Below are 20,510 nucleotides of genomic sequence, written 5' to 3' on the forward strand. Positions count from 1 at the left end.
AAATAACTAAACTCTCTCCTGAACAATTATCCTTCTGACATGAAAATCAAGAAGCACTTCCTAAATTAGAATGCATAGAGTGTTGACATACCAACATTTTCAAGCAAAGAATAAAAACACCTTGAATGCGAAGTTTATTCTTGAATTGATGCTTGCTCAATAATGTCACAATATGGCAACAGATCCTAGTGGTCAAAGAAAAAATCATGGCCCTAAACATCAGTCTGTTTTTAGGCACATGTATATACGTAATCTTCAAATGCTAAGAATATGGTCAATTTAGCTGACATTTTAGTTAATAAAATAGGTTAGGTTACTATGTAAAAATTCCTACTTAATAACTTTCTTACTCTGTCCAGTCAAATCCTTTTCTGCCTTTTCTTCATTACTTCATTAAAAAATAATTTATCAACTGTTTCTATGTGCTGAGAATTGGTTATTGGTAAATTGTAATTTAACCCAGGATGAAATCTAGTGCTTTTGGGTAGGTGTAGCTTTTAAAATAAAAGGGGTTGTCTTGAGACTTTGCTGCAGAAGAATCAAATAACCAAGAAAGAATCATGTAAGACCTATAGGTTACAGACGTGAGCCCCACTCTCCTGACCATGGCCCCTTCGTGTCCCTTATAAGATCTGAGAAGCAATAGTTTGTGTTCACACCTTTTCTCTACTACCTTACATGGTGGTAACATTTTATTTTATTTTTTATTTTTTTTTTTAATTTTTTTTTTCAACGTTTATTTATTTTTGGGACAGAGAGAGACAGAGCATGAATGGGGGAGGGGCAGAGAGAGAGGGAGACACAGAATCGGAAACAGGCTCCAGGCTCTGAGCCATCAGCCCAGAGCCTGACGCGGGGCTCGAACTCACGGACCGCGAGATCGTGACCCGGCTGAAGTCGGACGCTTAACCGACTGCGCCACCCAGGCGCCCCCACATTTTAAAATGTAAATAACTGAGAAAGAGAAAACCCATCTCCTATTACCCAACTACACCATCAGATTCATCCCTGCCATTGATTTTACTACATGTAATTCCATAAAATAAAGCTCATAGGTGTGATTTTCTTCAAATTGTTGTGCTAAGTATAAAAAGCAATGACTGTATTTTGCAATGAAGATTCCATTTTTTAAAAAAGTGATTTATAAATAATAATGTAAGTGTGAAGAGATTGTTCACTACAGTATCTCCAGAATTGAGAACAATGGCTTACACGTGTTAGCCACTAAATAAATATTTGTTACATAAATAATGTTCTCTGACGTTCTCTTGTATCATATGGTTTATAATCTGGTGCATTTTTTTTTTAAGTTTATTTATTTATTTAAAGAGAGAGAGCTCACACAAGCAGGGAGGGGCAGAGGGAGAGAGAGAATCCCAAGAGACTCTGTGCTGTCAGCACAGAGCCCAGTGTGGGGCTTGATCCCATGAACTGTGAGATCATGACCTGAAATGAGATCAAGAGTCAGATGCTTGACCGAACAAGGCACCCAGGCACCCCAATATGGCACGAGTTTTTATATGTACCCATCTGTTTCTCAACAGTAAACAGTAGGAACTGAGGAAGGAAAATGTCTATTGTGTACAACATCATGTTCCTATAGCCTGGTGATACCTATATGCACAAAGTTGAATGAATTAAAGAAAGGTCCATGCTGTATCTTCTTCATCTATCGTCCTTAGTAACTAATTATACAAGGCATATGGCTTGATTCCTATTTGATTAAGAATATGCTTGGAACAATGCAGACTGACTTATTACTCTGTTGAACTAAGCGAATGCTGTACCAACTGAGCCAGACCTGTGCAAACTTGTCTATCACTTATTTTTTCTGTGAAATAATTTCTGAAAATATGTTTAAGTTATTTTGGAGAATATGCCTGTCTCTCACAGCAGGGAGATTAGGTTCATTTGGTGCTGGAGAAGCTGGAATCTGAGAGAGAGTGAGCCTAGTGCTCATTTTAGACTAATTATTTTCCTGTAAAATATTGTAGACAACCTTAGATTAGTGGGAGAGCAGCTGGAAGGATTTAGAGAAATCTCACTGAGCTCAATTCCCTTCCTTTAAAACAAAGTCAGGTTTAAAGTAGCAGATCCTGTTCTTTCTCACTAGGTCAACTGAACTCTGCCCCCCACTTCCCAACAACAAAATCAGACACACTTGAATTCACATTCTTGCTCGGTCATAAATAGTCCCTTATTTATTTGTCAAATGCAGATGGCAACAGGAGTGTGTACCCTGTATGTGTCTAATGGGGATTAGATTATACAGATACACATATAATGTTGAATGGGGATTATTTCTGTTATCTCTAATCCTCATTATAAATTGCTCAGTACAGAGACATAATAGGTAGGTAGTCCATGTATGGTAGCAGCAATTAATAGCGTTCCAACCACCGATGAGAATATAAAAACCGAAGTCGAGCCTCACGGCTGTACTCTCATATCGGCTTAACCTCTGTTGTTCCGTTTCCTCATTATAAAATGGAGCTCAAAACACTTAATAGTTCAACTTATTATGAAAAAATAAATGATAAAATATATGTATGTAATCAGCTTATGAATGGCAATCATTGTGGGGGTGCTTTATTTTTCTACTATTTCTGAGCTTGGCCTCATGATTGCCTTAGAGAATTGAGTCTATTTGGTAACTCTAGTCCCAAGGAGGGTGCACTTCCTCCTTTCCTCCTGAGCTCTGGACCTTCCCTTCCGCATCTTTATGGAGCACCGCACCTTCATAATGTGGAGCCCCAACACAGAGGCAACATTCATGATCTCTTTTACTGCTCCCCATAAAGAGAAATGGAGAGGCCTTGGTATTATTTCAATAAAAATTGGGGGCTGAAAAAATTACATGAGTGTTTTCAAGGTGGTTAACTGGTGATACTGCATATAGATTTTAAGGGATGAAAAACTACGTTTCAAAAGTGATATACTATATTGATATGTCACAGATACTCAATAAATCTTACTGAATTGAATTACAATTAACTTTAAGTATTTTAATTAAATGGTGTATTTTTTGAAATTAATTATTTTTGTAGACTGACATGCTGTTTGATTAATTCTCATGCCAAGCATTATGTGGCACTTTTAAGAACTATGCCTATGCACGCTATAAAAAAATAACTTGAAAGCCACATTTTCTGCCCTTAAAAGTTGTAAAATATTTTAACTGTATATTGCCCTGATGATCTTTGTGACAGCAGGAAAGACACAGCATTGTTGTCAAATCAATGAGTCAGACAATGGGCACAGTGGAACATGTAAGACACTATTCAAAATGCTCACTGTTGCTGTTGAAAACAATCTATGATTGTGATTAATTGCTTTTGAAATTTTGATCATAATTGATCTGTCCAGTTTTCTGGGACTGGCTGTTGGACGTCAGATCTCACCCTGGAATTACATAAATCAATTTAGTCTGGACTTCTGTAAAAACTGGGGGTAGAAAGATAAAAGTAATTTCTGAGTTGTCAGTGACTGATGGATGTTCTGATTTCACAATTTTAGTAAAGAAAACGTCTTACCGTAGCTGTCATAGGCATCCTCACTTACTCCATGACCGTAGTCATAGTATTCAGGCACACTGCAACAGATTTAGACAGCAATCAATGCTACTGTAATAAGGGGGAATCAACCCAGAAACTCATATGGAATTTGAAAGCAAAATGTGTGCTAAAGTAATATCCCAAGAACCTCTAGCATAAAACACAATCCTAAAAAATACTCTGTAAGACATACAGGTTACTAACAAGGAGCGCTATGATTTTCTCATGCCACCTCAGAACTTTTTTATCTCTAACCTCCAATTTTATAAATCAAATTTTCCTTAAAACACAAGTATCATACTTCAAAATTTGTCAAGAGGAAAGTTATAAAGGTCAATTTCCAAGAAAAAGTGCTATGCTATACAAGATGACAATCTGGTCAACTGTATGTGGCTTTTAATGCTGTTACCTTAAGCATCAATTTCATCTTTACTTCCAAACACTGAAATTATATTTATACTCCCCTCTAGCCCTTCAACGGCATGTCCATGAACTTCTCAAATATATAAGCTGTTTATTTTTACTTAATATTTTGCTACATGTTTCTGTGTTTCAATAACTGACAAGAAGGTGTCCTTCCTTCATTTCTTACTCAAGTTACTAACAGGCTTCCCCCACTACAGTTGTCATCACTTTGTCCTGCAGTGGTACTTCCCCCTTTAAGGTACCATTCTCACTAGCATCCAAGCATTTCATATATCTCTCATTCCCAAAAAAGTCCTCCCTCACCCCCACATCTTCTTCTAGTGACTTGCCCTTTCTCTGTCCCTTTACAGAAAAATTTCTTGAAAAGAGGCAACTGTTCACTCTCTTCACTGCTTTCCACATGCTTTTGAAGATATTCCAATCAGGCTGTTGTCTCCACTGAAACAGCTCTTGTCAATATCCTGACATTTTCAAATCCAGTGGTCAAGACATGGTCCTCATTTTACATTAGCACCATTTAAAACAGTTGGCCATTTACTGTTCCTTTAGCCATTTTAGTTACTTCTGAGATGTCCTCAGAATAAATTACTATATTAATATATTCACATTTATATTTATATTTATAATTTATGATATATGATATTTCCTCTCAAATAAGCTCCTTCATTTTACATCCTCTGCTTGAATCTTCATTTATAATTTTAAATATTATATAAGATAAATTTATAAATAATGTCAAGATTACTAATTCCTTTTAAGTACAGTAAAATCTTGGACTGCAAATAACTTGTTCTGCGAGTGTTCCACCAGACAAGCAAACATTTCTAATAAATTTTAACTTGATAAATGAGCGATGTCTTGCAATATGAGTATTACGTGTTGCCAATGTCACATGATCACAACTGAGGCAGTCGTTCTTCTCTTGCTGTGGGATTATGGGTGATTGTCTCCTCTATTCAGATGCTCAGTCTCAGGCCATGGTGTTTGGCAGAAATCAGTGATTTTTCAGAACACTGGAAGGTGCCCAGAAATGACACTAGTGGATTTTTTTGTCACTTCAAAGCACCTATGGGCAGCCCTTTGCTTTTCCATATAAGAGTAAGCTTAGGAATGCTTTGCTTCATTCTAGGTCAGGCTGCCTGCAAATATAGACCCTTTCCTCTGCTGCCTTATTACCAGCTACGTTAAATACAGCATATGACAAAAGTTTATTAATACTATACTATAGTCAACATCCGTGTGAGCAGATACAATGGCCCTCATGCAGAAAAAGATCCATTGAGCCAATAGATAGCAGTGATTCTGTTAGTGATAGTGAAAGTTGTCCTACAATAATCTTCTTCTCTCTCATCTCCCTCACACCAGCCATGAAGGTTTTCCAAAGTAAGTACAGGTTAATTTATTTTGCCCTATATTTTTTATTTTCTTTATTATTTTGTATTATATTACAGTATTATTTTTATATGAATATTTTTTGGTTTTGGAATGAATCATCTGAGTTTCCATTATTTCATATGGGGAAATTTGCTTTGAATACAAGTGCTTTGGATTACAAGCATATTATCGGAACTAATTATGCTCACAAACCAAGGTTTTACTCTACCTTGGAATATTCAGATCCTCATTTATGTTTACCTAGGGAGCAACACCTCCATACATAAAATAATCCTCTTCCCCAAGTGTACAATAAAAAGCAGAGATTTTAACTTTGGAGTTCCAGTCTCCTCTAAGAATTTTATTAAATCTATGGGCCACTGGTCCAGTGATGAAGTGTGTCAAGAAAATGGCTTAAGATCAAATACCAAATTATATAACGGCTGAGTGTGGGCCACAGATACCAAAGGGTTAGGTTGAAAGGAGAGATAGGCCTAAAATGTTGTGGTTGTCATTATCACTCAAGGCAATCTCGTAGGTCTCATTACATTAAATACTTTAGATTTCATTGATAATAAGGAAAGAGAAGCAAAAAAGAAAATACAAGTCTATGTATTAGAGGTGAAAATGAGAGAGAGAAATTAGGGAGGCATCTGAGAATTCACTTACTCAGTTTCAGTACAAAGTAGTTGGGAAAAAGAGATTACTGAGTGCAGCCTGCATTGCCCAGAATATCTATACACAAATTATCTAGAAAAAATGTATGGTAGTATGTGTTTCTTCCCACCCTTGGTCTAAGGCCATTGGCTAGTGGCTGGATGTTTCTCTCTTCTTTCACATACTTAGCTTAAAAGGGGTGATACAGCCTCATTGAGAACCCTCATGCATGTGTCGCAAATTTCTGAGAGATGTTACATTGATTCCCTGGATGATCAAGAGATGGAAGTCATGAGAATATGATTTAACAGGCAGCATTCCCATTTATATGGATGAAGAGAAAATGAGGGCATCGACAGCAGCTTCTCTTTCCCTTTGTCACAATCAATCATGTTTCCTTGAAAAAACCTATGTTTCGCAAAGTGCTGTATGAAGACCACTAGCTCCAAACTCTGTCTAGTGGCATTATTATGTTTCTCATTGGATTTCAATTTGAATTTTGTAATGTTTACTTATTTATTATTTTGAGAGAGAGAGCAAGAGAGAGAGGGAGTTAGTGGTGGAGGGACAGAGAGAGAGGGAGAGAGAGAATCCTAAGCAGGCTCCATGCTCAGCACAGAACCTGACATGGGGCCCCATCTCACAACTATGATCATGACCTGAGCTGAAATCAAGAGTCAGATGCTTAACTGACTGAGCCACCCAGGCGCCCCCTCAGTTTCAATTTTAATTGATGAAGGTAAGGGATGGCAAAAAGAGAGAGACCATGACAAAGAAACTACAGTTATTGTCTGTCCTAAATGATACATCCACAACAAGAGGGAGTTTTAACTTTTAGCTACTCTAAAAACAGGAAAGTGGAACATATCAGATATTTGTAAAATAATGGATAATGCAAAATAACAGATAATAAGCATAGTGGTCTCTGTCAGAGTCCATACCTTTGCTTGTCTAAACATTACTTCTCATTTCTTCCCTCAGAAAACATTTGCATGGACAAATGGCTGCACCGCGAATAAATACATCCCTCACCTATCCTTACAACTAGATGTGTCCTTGTGACTAAGTCAGGAAGCACAGGGTGTACACATAAGTCAGAATGGCAACCCTGAGGTTATTTCCAATTCAATGACAAGCTCATCTTGGACTTGTGCAGTCATCTCCTTAGTTGGTAGAAGGCACTCAAAGTAATGATCTGGCAGTTACCATGCAAATAAAGACAGTGCTTTAGGAAGTCATGGGTGGCAACATGAGAGGAACTTCTGTCTCTAAATGATAATGTTGGAGCAGACTTAGTCTAAACCACTGCCTACCTTAGGGATTGTTGCGGGGGAAAAATGGTTTTTATCTTGTTTGAGCCACTGAACTTTGAATCTCTCTGTCACAACAATTGGTCAAAGAAATGAGTATGTAGAAGTGTAGAACTGCCATTAAAATCCCCAAATACTGGGCATTAGCTTAGTGGGAGAGTGGAGAGTGCAAGGAGAAAAATTATAGTAGGGTAGAAAGCTAATAGGCCTTGTTATGCCATTGCCTGTGAACTTGGAACAGTAGGCTGCATATAGGTCTGCATATATTTTGACACTACAGGAAAAAGCTGAACAAAGCCCAAATGTTCTTAATCCTGCTGTTTTTAGAAAGGTTTACAAAAGTCATGAGCTTAAATAAGAATGGGCCATTTTTCCAGAAGAAACAGAAGTGAAGAACTTTTCTAAGAGAAGTTATTTCTGCCTGATTTATGTGTGAGTTCTATAATTTAAAATGAAAGAGTGTTCAGAAACTTGTGGTTTGGCAGGATTAGAGAAGTCAGCTGTTTCTGTATGACAGAAAGAAGAGATGAGGGTTGCTCAAAAATGCCCTCACCCCTTCCCATTAGACTTCACTGCCACGTATGATCCCTAGAACATTCCTCAGGTTCCTGAACATGTACAAGCATGCTGGCTGTAAAAATTATGAAGTCCCCAACGAGGGCACACTATACTTGACTCAATACAGATGCGGCTATGGATTAAGACCATTTATCCATTAGGATAAAGAAGAACCTTCTAGTAAATCTAGTATAATCTCCAGAAAAAACAAAAAACAAAAAACCCAAAACAAACAAACACGAAAAAACCCACAAGGTTGCCAGATGCACTACCCAAAAAACTTACGTCAGCGTGGTTGCTTAGGTGTCTTTTAATGTCTACTTGGCGGATTTTATAATTGTTATTGCCTATGGAGCCTTCAGTGTTTCCCAATGAAAGTTTCTATTGTGGTGATTCTGTTGCTTTTCCACCACTTTATATTGGGTATTATGTATGGGGAAGAAAGTTGAGAGTGGCAAAGATAATCTGCTCATCATTTTATAGGTTGTCAGACCTCAAAGAACCATATCAAAACCTAATGTTTTGTATATTTTCCATAGTTTCTGGATTTTGAGCTGGCTGCAGTAATTGGAATTGAACTTGGATTTTCTCTCTTGGGTAGTAGGTAGGTATCTTTGTTTTAATGAGAAGAAGTGTATTCACTTGTATGTGCATAGCTAGAGGGTTGGACAGAGAAGACTTCTAGTTATCCCTTCCAAGTCCATTTGTCTTTTGCGTAAGGAAGACTATCTCAGAATTATATTTCCTAGCATAGATGTAGAGTGATGTGTAAAAATGTTTTAATGATCTGCATAAAAGTAAATTCCTTTGTCCTCTACTTCGTTTCAACTTTATGTAACTGGAAATGTGAATGACTTGGAACTATTTTGGAAAACTGTGTTAATGATGGTGGAGTGAACCAAATCTTTTTGTCTCCCCAAATTTGTATGTTGAAATCTTAACCCCCCCATGTGATAGTGTTAGGATGTGGAACTTTTGGGAAGTAATTAGATCATGAGAGTGGAGCCCTTCTGAGTGAGATTATGCCCTTGAAAAGGGGATCCCAGAGAGCTCTCATGCTCTTTCTTTCTTTACCATGTGAGGATACAAGAAGAAGACAGAAGTCTACAACCTAGAATAGAGTTCTCACTCAAACCCAACCATGCTGGCACCTTGATTTGGGACTTACAGCCTCCAGGACTTTAGGAAATAAATTTCTTTTTGTAAGCCACCCCATGTATGGTATTGTGTCATAGCAGCCAAACCAAGACCGATGACATTCCAGTAGCCTAGATCCCTGAATGGCGCCATGAAGCAGAGCGCACCTACTTGTGCATGTCTATTATATGTGAGGGAGATAAACTTTTTTTCTTGTTTAGGCCACTGAATTGTGGATCTCCTTACTAAGGAAGCTATGCCCCATATCCAAAATAATATGGTGACAAAGCAGTCCCTTGAAGATAAACAGGCATCCAGTAAACGTTTGTTGAATGAATAAATGACTGAATAAAAGAACTCAAAGAAGACATGACTGTGTTTGAACATGATTAATCTTAGTATATCTTGCTATAAATATCTTTGTAAAACTTTGTGTATGCTTCAGAAGGAATATCTAGTTATAGTGACAGTAATGGGAGCAGTGAAAAAAATTTATTTTCTGATATGAATGAAATTCAGATTGACAGCTTAAAAATATTGTAACTGACCAATGCATCTGTGCTTTTTATACTGTTATATAATTTTGAACTTTAAAATCATACATGATTTAGCTAGAGAAAGTAGACTGTAGTGTTGGCTCTATAGTTTTCATTATTTCAGAAACTATCATTTCATTACATTTGTTTCGTTTACATGTTCTTAATAATGTTGAAATGTGAATAAAGTGAACAAACAAAATCAGTTTAAACACAACCTGGTTATTTAATTTTCAGTTCACTGTTATTCCACCTTATATTTTAGAAAATTTAGCTCTCAAGGTATCTAAACACATTGCGACAATTGTGGAAGTGTTCATTAAAATGACAATTATTGGTGGTTTGGAACTTAATTACTGTGGTGGTTATAGCATATATAACTTTCCTAGGAATGGGGACATATATAAAATCAAGATATAACATGTTAGCTAAAATGACTTATTAAACAATATGTAATTATTTGTAAAATTGTGCACAACATTTTGGCCTTTTGATATCAAGACTGTAGACACTAAAAAATACTTGGAGGAAAAAAAAAACCCCAATATATAAGGAAGTGAAGTAAAAGAGGTAGGAAATAGATCAGATTAATTTATTAATGATCAATTGTAAAACAAGAAAGAAAATCAGGTATGGAAAATTCCAGTTCTTTTTTGGTGGACAGAGGAGCATTTTACCCTAAATAGACTATGTTAGCAGTTTACTAAGACAGTTAATCAAGTGGCAGTGAGCACAATTGACAACATTAGGATGAAATGCGGTTTCTAGAAAACCAAATAATATCATCACCACAATCAAACTATTTTTCCAAGCAAGTTCTTAGTGCACCCACCTGTGACATAATAACACATTTCTATGGTGCTTCACAATCTAGCAGTTGGTGTCCGTGTTTGTGTGGTGGGAGAAACCACACTGATGGTGGATCAGGCTAGTTCAGGAGCTACCGAGATTAACCAAGCTCATAAAGGAAATGTGTTGGACATTCACTTGTTACAAATAGAGATACTGGCAGTAATATAAGTGAGAGCTCTGCTCTAGAAGATGTGTTCATATCATCAAACCAGTTAGACTGGTATAAGTGGGAAAAAAAAATAGGGGAGGCAGTTTACTAAAAATCCACACATTGCTTAATTTTCCAGCTGTTTACTTTGGTAGGATATAAAAATTACCAGAGATCATTAAACACGTTACAAATACACCATTGCTCTTTGTGGTCCTCCAAAGATTAAAGCTTCCACATTTATAAGTTCTAGTTGTGTTTAGTTTATGCTGTCTTTCACCTCAATCTTTTCTTGATTCTGGAGTAAGATCTGTGTCTATGAAGTAGGACAGATAGATGAGGATGAGTTTTAACTAAAGCTTTATTAATTATTTTCCAAATTGAATAAAAATAAAAAATATATAAAATAATGTTTTAGGGGCACTTTGGTGGTTTTCAGTTAAGTGTCAGACAGCTGACAGCTCAGAGCCTGGAGCCTGCTTCAGATTCTGTCTCCGGCTCTCTCTGCCCCTCCCCGACTCACACTGTCTCTGTCTCTCTCAAATATAAAAAAAAAAATTAAAAATATGTTTTTTAAATATCTGAAATGATATTTTAGGAGAAGGGATAGAGGGGTTTGATTAATGTATTAATATGAGAGACTTATAACTACCTATTTTTAGCCCTTAAGTACTCTTAAAATTTTTACTCTTAAAGAAAACTGCTCTCCTGGGGCACTTGGGTGGCTCAGTCATTTGAGCATCAGACTTTGGCTCAGGTCATGATCTCATGGTTCCTGGGTTTGGGTTTGAGCCCCAGGCTCTGTGCTGACAGCTCAGAGCCTAGAGCCTGCTTCAGATTCTGTGTCTCCCCCTCTCTACCCCTCCCTGCTTACATATTCATTCATTCATTCATTCTCTCTCTCTCTCTCTCTCCCCCTCCCTCCCTCCCTTCCTCTCAACAATAAATAAAAACATTTTTAAAAAATATGGGGCACTGGCTAAAGGGATTGGATCTTGTGCTCATTCTCTTAGCAATGCATTGGGGAACACTGGCTTATTAGGTTGTGAAAATGTGGGGGAAAAAACTGCTCTCCTAAGCATTTTTGCTGAAGCCTTGTTATGTTGTGCATTTATGCTGTATTTCCAGAAATATTTGTCAAGTAAAGGTTAAGTTTTCAGCCCAGATCCCACCCTCGAATTTCGAATTGGTAGTTCTTTATTTTTATATCTACTTACATGATGATTAAAGCCTTCTGTTAAGTTTCATAAAGCTCCATGAAAGTACTACTTACAAACCTGTAAACCTAGTATGTAGATTATGATTGCAACACACTGATACATTTTGAAAAGCAACCAAATGTGCTTCAATTTGGTAACTAATTTGTACAAATGAATGGTGGCCTCAATGCACTGCCACGATTAATACTACAAGTAGATAGAAATGAAGATTCATAATATTTATTGGGCTGCTACCAATTAATTTCAAGGGCTTAGAAATGAAATATTCTGAATTATTAAAACAGATAGATATAAAACACAACTACGATACATCCAGTTATACAGGAAAAACATAGGAAGGAAAACATACTATAACTGCTAATTATGAGTGAATCCACCTATGTATAGTTTAAAATTCTTAATCTCCTGTTTTTAGATTGAAATCACAAATACTAATACCACTGTAATTAATAAGAGGTTTAAATATGAAAAATATATAGCTTAAATTACTTAACCACCCTTATGTGTTCATTTTTTATACATTTCGTTTTCCATTCAAGAATTTTCCATTTAGAAATTGGCCTTTATTTTGAGGGCAACTGGAGAATTGAAACATACAAGTTAACTATTATACTAGAAATCAGTGCTCACATATATAATCATGTTCTCTTTTGAGAAATCAGTGCTCACATATATGATCATGTTCTCTATTGAGAAATCAGTGCTCACATATATGATCATGTTCTCTATTGAGAAATCAGTGCTCACATATATGATCATGTTCTCTTTTGAGAAATCAGTGCTCACATATATGATCATGTTCTCTTTTGAGAAATCAGTGCTCACATATATGATCATGTTCTCTTTTGAGAAATCAGTGCTCACATATATGATCATGTTCTCTTTTGAGAATTCACTATTGTTGAAATTATTAGTAAATAAAAACCTGGTATAAAAATAAACCACATGAAACAAACTCAACTGCATAACTTATACATTCCAAATGCAGAAATAAATCAAAAAAAATTTAAATAAATGAAACTCTCTTAAACACTGAAAATATGTTGATAATTTTGTGTGTGTGCTACAAAATATTATATGAAGTACATTCCTTTTTAAATGTGTACATGTTTCAACTAAAATGCAAATACCTTTTTTTCATGCTCAAATGTCAGCATGGAAATGTTGGCTTTCACAGAGTTCTAACAAGGGAGAAGATCAATGCTTTAGATACATATGTATTTCTAAAGTATCTTTGGAATTCCATCAAATTTGCATAGTTTAAAATATTTTTGAGGGGTGCCTGGGTGGCGCAGTCGGTTAAGCGTCCGACTTCAGCCAGGTCACGATCTCGCGGTCCGTGAGTTGGAGCCCCGCGTCGGGCTCTGGGCTGATGGCTCAGAGCCTGGAGCCTGTTTCCGATTCTGTGTCTTCCTCTCTCTCTGCCCCTCCCCCGTTCATGCTCTGTCTCTCTCTGTCCCAAAAATAAATAAACGTTGAAAAAAAAATTTTTTTTAAATATTTTTGAAATTCATTCATTGATTTCATTCATTCATTCAATCCAACCAATAGTGTTACACAGAAAAATACTGTGTTAGAGAGTAGCTGTATTTGTTTATAAATAGAATATAAATTTGTGCCTTGCAAGATTAACTAGTAAACCAAATACATTGAGCATGGATGGATGGATGGAGAGAGTGAGAGAGGGAGGGAGAGAGAGAGAGGGAGGGAGAGAGAGAGAGAGAGGGAGAGGGAGAGGGAGGAGAGAGAGAGAGAGAGAGAGAGAGAGAGAGAGAGAGAGAGAGAGAGAGACAGGGAGAGAGGGAGAGAACAAATAACCCTTCGCAGTTACCCTGGACAATTTACTTTAAGAAAGTCAAAGATATAAATCTCTCACTCAAAGGTAACTTGTTATGAGACAGAAAAAGTCCACAATCCATTCTTGGATCCATTTGGAGGAAAATCAGTATTTCTTATAGAAATGATACACAGAATACAGAAAAAAAAGTATTTGAACTGAACACTGAAAGCTGCTATTTTCCATTTTCATTGACTGTGTCATCTTGGACAAATCATTTAATCTCTCTGAACTCCAGTTTCTTCACCTTTAATATGGCAATAATAATATTTACCTCAAGTATTAATGAGATAACCTGAGACAGCCCCATGATAAGTGCCTGGTACATATCAGGCACTTAGTAAATATTAATAATGGGTAATTGTCCAATCAATAAAGGCACAGACATAAAGTTCCCCTTTTTCATATTCATAAAGGTTGCAATGCTGATAGAGATTTCATCTTCTTGAAATACTCTGAAACATGAAATAACCATACATGCCCTCTTAAGTTTCAGTTGATGGTATTTAATGTTCACAGGATGAAATATAGGCTGATTATTCATGAGGGTAGTGACATATTTGTTCTGCTCATAGATTAATGATCAAGATAGATGGTCCATATAAGGCATCTAGTGTAGAATTATGATCAGCTTTGCAATGATCTGCTTTATAGAAAATGGGTATTTTGAGAGTACAACCTCATGCTCCAAATGAGAGAGAGAAATACATTTAGATATACTTTTGCTTTCTGGATTCAACACTACACATACATTTCTGAAAATGGTCTATTTTTATAGACTCTCTTTAATCATTTTTTTCCAATTCAGCTTGTATTTTTTGCTTACTTTGACCCTTTATTACATAAATGAAGGGTGAGCAATTTTATAACAAAAACATTAATCTTCTGGGGTTTTTTTGCATGGAATTATCCTTAGAACATAGCAATTATTTTCTATAAATAAGACCTTCAAGTGACTGATTAATTAGGCTCAGTGATACATGACATTATTAAATGAGCTGTTACATGCTTTTGGTACAAATACATAGAAGTTATTGAACCCTAGTTTGAAATGGACATAATTCCAACTGTATACACATTAGTTTTTTGGCTGAATCATAATTCATGAATATCAGTAAGATTTCAGCTCTGTAAACATCAGTATAATTTCTAATTATTTCAGTACTCTATTCTAGCTGACTTTGAGACTGAATTCATTGGTGCAAACTGCACTATGGCTATGTGTTAATGGTGATTTATATTCTTCCCCATTCAAATTGGAAATGGAATCTCACCTCTATTGCATAATGTTCCAGAACCACTTTTTACTTATTAAAGGATTATTTTCATGTACCAGACTTTGGAAATTTAAATAAATAAAACAAAGTCTGGGGAAAGTATATAAATTAATAACAATGATTCTGTTTTGACAAGTCTTTCTTTATGTGAGGAAACAAAGCCACATTCTTCCAGAAACTCTCAATATTTAACTAAAGTCAGGTGAGGCTGTGTCTCTGTGCACCATCCTTGTGGCATGCTGTGAACTGAACTGTAATTGTGTATTTTCATGTTTCCCTTTTCTCTAATCCCAGACTGTGAGTGGTAATTCTTTAGTATGGCATACAAGTCCCTTTTGTATCTACATTTTAATGACCTATCTAGCCTTTTCCTTATCACTCCCTTGTTACCAAACCCTACACCCTGACATAGTAGAATGTCTCCCAAAATCATGAATCATTTCATCACCCCATTCCCCTGACCATGGTATCCTTCAATCTAGGTGGAACTTCCTCTACTTCACTAAAGAAGGTATCCATCATCCTCTTGGGGTCTAGCTCAATGGTTGGCTTATTAAAGCATTACCTGGCCTCCCAGGCAAGGTGTTACCCCTTCCCATTTGCCTTGCTGACATCTTCATCTAGAGCAGCTCTCATCGAATGAGGATTTTCTTTAAATTCTGTCTCTTCCTTTAGCTCAAGGACTCTCAATACCTAGTGTGCATAAGCATCACAAAGACGCAAGACCCCAAGATCTGCAATTTCATTTGCAGGTGTTTCTCATGCAGAAGTCCAGGATCATATTTTGTAAAAAATAAAAATAAAATAAAATAAAATAAAATAAAATAAAATAAAATAAAATAAAATAAAACAAAACAAAAGACAAAAAAAAAAAAAAAACCCTAAAAAACAAACTGCGCTAATTGTGTATAAATCAACAACCGGGCTATGCCTTTTTTGTTTTGAATATATAGGTGCAAAATAGTGACATTCAATGAATGCTTGTTGAGTAAATGAATAGTTTTAAAATACTACATAATTTCTTTGTGAATAGTTTGTATGCTGCCTGACAGTACAGCCATGTAGATTTGTGGCTATGTTTACAACTATTCAAGCAGAATTTTAATTAGTGGTCAATGTCAATTTAAAGGTTGCTACTGAACTATGTCCTTGGTACTCTGTCTTTCTAAAAAATTTTTTTGAAAAGTACTTGATAAAGAAATATAAGATGTGCTAAGAAATATAGCTAATATTCTGACTTTCAGAATGAGTATTCAAAAATTAGTTCAAAATCAACAATAGAAAGACTCAACAACAAGGTGAAATGTCACAGAGATGTACACTTCTGCGTTTAGGTTAAAAAAAATCAATTGCAAAGATGCAGGATGGTGTGAGAACTGGCTTGACAGAAGTTCATTTAGGAAGAACCTAGATTTTCAGTTGAAAACAAATTCAATAAAACCCAATGATATGACAATGGTCAGATGATGTTGAAGTGCTTTAAAATAAGAAGCATTATTATACAGGATGTAATCATGTCACTGCTTTGCACCAGGCAATTCTCCTCTGATGTAACGTATTGAGATCACTGTGCCACACCTCAGGATGGATACTTGGACAACTGGAGTCATTGGACTCCATACTTGGAGTCAACCGGAGACAACAGTTGAGGAAAACCATTCTATGTGAGTACTGACCTTGGATACTACATGTTACTGGTACAATAATGTAGCTTAACAAACAATTACAAAACATTAATATCATGCACTAAGAGACAATTGTTTAGGTCGTGTGTTTTTGTTTGGCTAGAGGTTTCCCAGAGGCTGGGATCACTGAGGGCTCTGTTTCAAGCTTGGATAGAACTGGGATTGGACTCCTTGAGGTGCAGACTCCCCATTTCATTCTGGAGCCAAGACTAAGGGCCTAATAGCTATCTAGAGAAGTTATTCTGGCAACAGCAAGAGAGCAAGTGGGAAATGCATAGTCGTCTTAATGTGTAGGCTCAGATGTGACATTATTCCATTAGTCAAAGCAAGATACAGGATAATGAGGAGGCAAACACCCTGCCTCTTTTATGAGAGACACTGAAAAATCAAGAGCAAAGGGTGTGAACTTAGGGAGGGTGCGGAATCGTAGCCAAGAATGCATTCTATCACATTCTGGATATTGATAGAGGGACATTATCTTCATAAAGGCTGGTATGTGGACCAAAATGATTTATTATGTGTAGCTTCACAAGCTGATTACTGGTCAATATATAAAAATGGAGATTACAGGGGAGAAGATATTACTTCAGTTTAAGAGTTTCCTAATAAGCTGAGGTGTGAGCACTATGGTATTAGTACAAAGTACCCAGTCTTTGGAATTGTACACAAATCAGTTTGAACCTTGTCTAGGCCTGGGCAAGGTAAACATTGGAAACCTAGTTTCTTTGTGATCTGAGGATTAAGCTGTCTACCTCATGTGGTAATATTATGAAATATTCAGTATAGGCCTCTGCATATAGCAGCTGCTCTGTATTATTTTAGAAATGGTCAAGTGTTTCCTGACTAGCCCTTCACACTCCACTCTTGCTTTTTTCACACATCTATAATTTGGTCTTACTGAATATTATATAATACTAATTCACAATTACTTATAGCACTTGAATTCTAAATCCAAAAACTCTGAACTCCCAATTTTTCTTCAACTGAATGTCAAAATCATTAGACAACAAAATTCTTATCTAAAATGATTAGCTATTTATGGGGCGCCTGGGTGGCACAGTCGGTTAAGCGTTCGACTTCAGCCAGGTCACGATCTCGCGGTCCCGGAGTTCGAGCCCCGCGTCAGGCTCTGGGCTGATGGCTCAGGGCCTGGAGCCTGTTTCCGATTCCATGTCTCCCTCTCTCTCTGCCCCTCGACCATTCATGCTCTGTCTCTCTCTGTCCCAAAAATAAATAAACGTTGAAAAAAAAATTAAAAAAAAAATGATTAGCTATTTATAGCTATTTATGCCCTGCCTACTATAGTCACTCATTTATTTCAATACAATGAGATGAATATATATTTTTGGCCCGGATGCAACATATAATTTATGTGTTGTACTACCTTTATAAAACATAATTAGTTCTGAATATGAAACATCTAGTCCACAGTATTGTAACTATGGAATAGTTACATCTACCTGTACTTACATATACCATATAGTTCACTGTTCTCCTTCTAGCCCCTAGAAAATAGCTCTTTATAAACAGCTTTAATGAAACAGTAAAATAAGGTGTTGAGATTATTATAAAGGGGAATCTAATTATGGGGAATTACTAATATATGTATCTTATTTTGGCTCTATTCCACATGCATCTGAGATAAATTATTTCCTTTTCTGAGGTTCTCCAGGGATCTAAAGTGTTCTGTATGGTTTTTTTTCTCTCCCCTACTCTACAGTTTCAAGATCACAAAGTCCATATTTTTCATCTTGACCATGGGTGTTTCAAGAAAAATACCTCCCTTCTCTCATTACCAGTGTTCAAGTGCAATAAAGTAAGACCGTTTTGTTGTTGTTGTTGTTTGTTTGGTTTTGTTTTTTTGGTTAATTTAAGTGCAAACTGATTGAAAAACAAAAGACAACAATGAAAGCACAGGAGGATCATTTAGAAAAAGGATGGAATAGCAACTAATAGAGAACTTGCTGAGCTCAAATGACCAAATCAGGCTGACGCAAAAAAAGGATGATCATAACTGTCACCAAAGATGAATTTGGTTTTGCCAACTGTTAGATATGATGACAACCTCAAACTCTATCCAAAAATCATTCTTTTTATACATCTGAGTGCTATATCTAGGCTTTCCTGTTCCTTTCCTATCATTTCAGCTAAATGTTCTACCATTCTTGAGTATCTTAGGTCACCTGAAGGACATGCAGTTCTTTAGTAATTAATTATATTCTCATATCTTTGTCTTTGTACATACCTTTCTCTGGCTAAATTTTATTTACCCAGTTAAATCACAGCTTGGCATCAGTTCTTTTTAAGAAAACTTCTGGGGGCGTTTGGGGGACTCAGTTGGTTGAGCGTCCAACTCTTGATTTCTGCTCAGATCATGATCCCAGGGTCATGGGATTGAGCCCCACATCTGGCTCCACACAGAGCGCGGAGCCTGCTTAAGATTCTCTCTCTCCCTCTTCCCCTCTCCCCCACTTGCATACGCTCTCTCTCTCCCTCCCTCCCTCAAAAAAAAAAAAAAAAAGAAGCTTCTGGTACTTTCTTGTAACTGTCTACTTGATGGCTTCCTATGTTCTCTCATATCCTCTGGCACCTCTTTCTAGCATAAGTACTTATCACATGCTACATGTTTATTTGCATGTCTGTCTTCACTAATTGTCTCCAAAGAGTCTACTCCTGGACTTTAGGACATCCCTCATGGACCATATAGTGCCCTCAAATAGCCATTTAAAAAAAATTATGTTTATTTATTTTTGAAAGAGAGAAAGAGACAGAGACAGAGAGAGACAGAGTGTGAGCAGTAGAAGGGCAGAGAGAGAGGGGGAGACACAGAATCTGAAGCAGGTTCCAGGCTCTAAGCTGTCAGCACAGAGCCTGATGTGGGGCTCAAACCCACAGACTGTGAGATCATGACCTGAGCTGAAATCAGTTGCTCAACCGACTGAGCCACCTAGGTGCCCCCAAATAACCATTTTGAAGGACTCTTTTATTACTGTGCCCTTGGAAGCATTTTCTGGATACTGACTTCTCTATCTTGTTTATTTTGTGTAGAACAGAATTTAGAAAACAATGACCTGGCTACCCACAGTTATATTTGCTTTAGTCTCTATAGTGTTTAACTTTCAAAAATTAGTTGCCAACATTTAAAACATCAGGGCATTGCATTGAAAAACTGATGTGGCAAGTTCCATTTTCCAAAAATGGACAGAACATCATTTTCTATCCTTGAACCATTCCCATTCCCCAGTGACTGGTGAGGTCTCATATCCTTTCTCTTGAATCTGGATGGACTTGACAGAATGTCGCTAAGTCATGAAAGACAATGCAGCTTCTGTTCTGTTCTGTGGAGTACTCAAATCTGGTGCTTTAAGCTGCCATGCTGTGAGGAAGCTAAGCAATGTGGAATACTACATGAGCATTCTAAGCAGTGGTCCCAATTTAGGTATCAGCTGATATGCAGCATCAGCTGCCAGACAGATGAGAGAAGAATCTCCAGATGATTCCATATCCCAGCCATTGAGTTATCCTTACCTTTTGAGCCTTCTTGCTGAGAGGCTCCAGATGTAGGGGAGAAGAAACAGGACACCCTGCTGTGCCTTGTTAGAATTCCTGATATACAAAATCCTCAATTATAAGAGAGCATGGTAAAGATGGTTATTTTATACCACTTGGCTTTTGGATGGTTTGTTATGCAGCAACAGTAACTGGAAAACAGGATTTCATGGGGAAAAACATCTAACACCCCTGTACCCTTTACTCTACATGAACTATATGGCCATGATATCCTAAACTTGAACAGAAGATAGTTGCCTTCAACAGAGCATGCACTTTCCAGTTTGCCAGTCTCCACCACTCCTTATTGTTGCACCTTGACAATTATATACACTTGTGAGCATTTGTGACCCCTAAATATGTTGATAACTACCTGTTAAATATGTTTTT

General features: G+C 36.7%; 1 protein-coding gene across 12 annotated transcripts in view; it reads right to left on the reverse strand.

Moving 5' to 3' along the window:
* The window catches only part of KHDRBS2 (KH RNA binding domain containing, signal transduction associated 2), a 628,062-nt gene that overhangs the window by 43,778 nt on the left and 563,774 nt on the right, over window positions 1-20,510 (reverse strand). For 7 of the 12 annotated variants that reach the window (XR_015251306.1, XR_015251305.1, XR_015251304.1 and 4 more), the window contains exon 8: window positions 3,534-3,592. The exons of the other annotated variants lie outside the window; for them this stretch is intronic. Coding sequence is in view for 3 of the 7 variants with exons in the window: in XM_086707150.1 (XP_086563276.1) it covers window positions 3,534-3,592 (59 nt within the window). In the remaining 4 variants the exon portion in view is untranslated. The remainder of the gene's footprint in view (window positions 1-3,533; window positions 3,593-20,510) is intronic. 12 annotated transcript variants of the gene reach the window in all.

Source organism: Puma concolor, chromosome B2 (assembly GCF_028749965.1).
Source record: "Puma concolor isolate L17-30 chromosome B2, mPumCon1.1.hap2, whole genome shotgun sequence".
Classification (NCBI taxonomy): domain Eukaryota; kingdom Metazoa; phylum Chordata; class Mammalia; order Carnivora; family Felidae; genus Puma; species Puma concolor.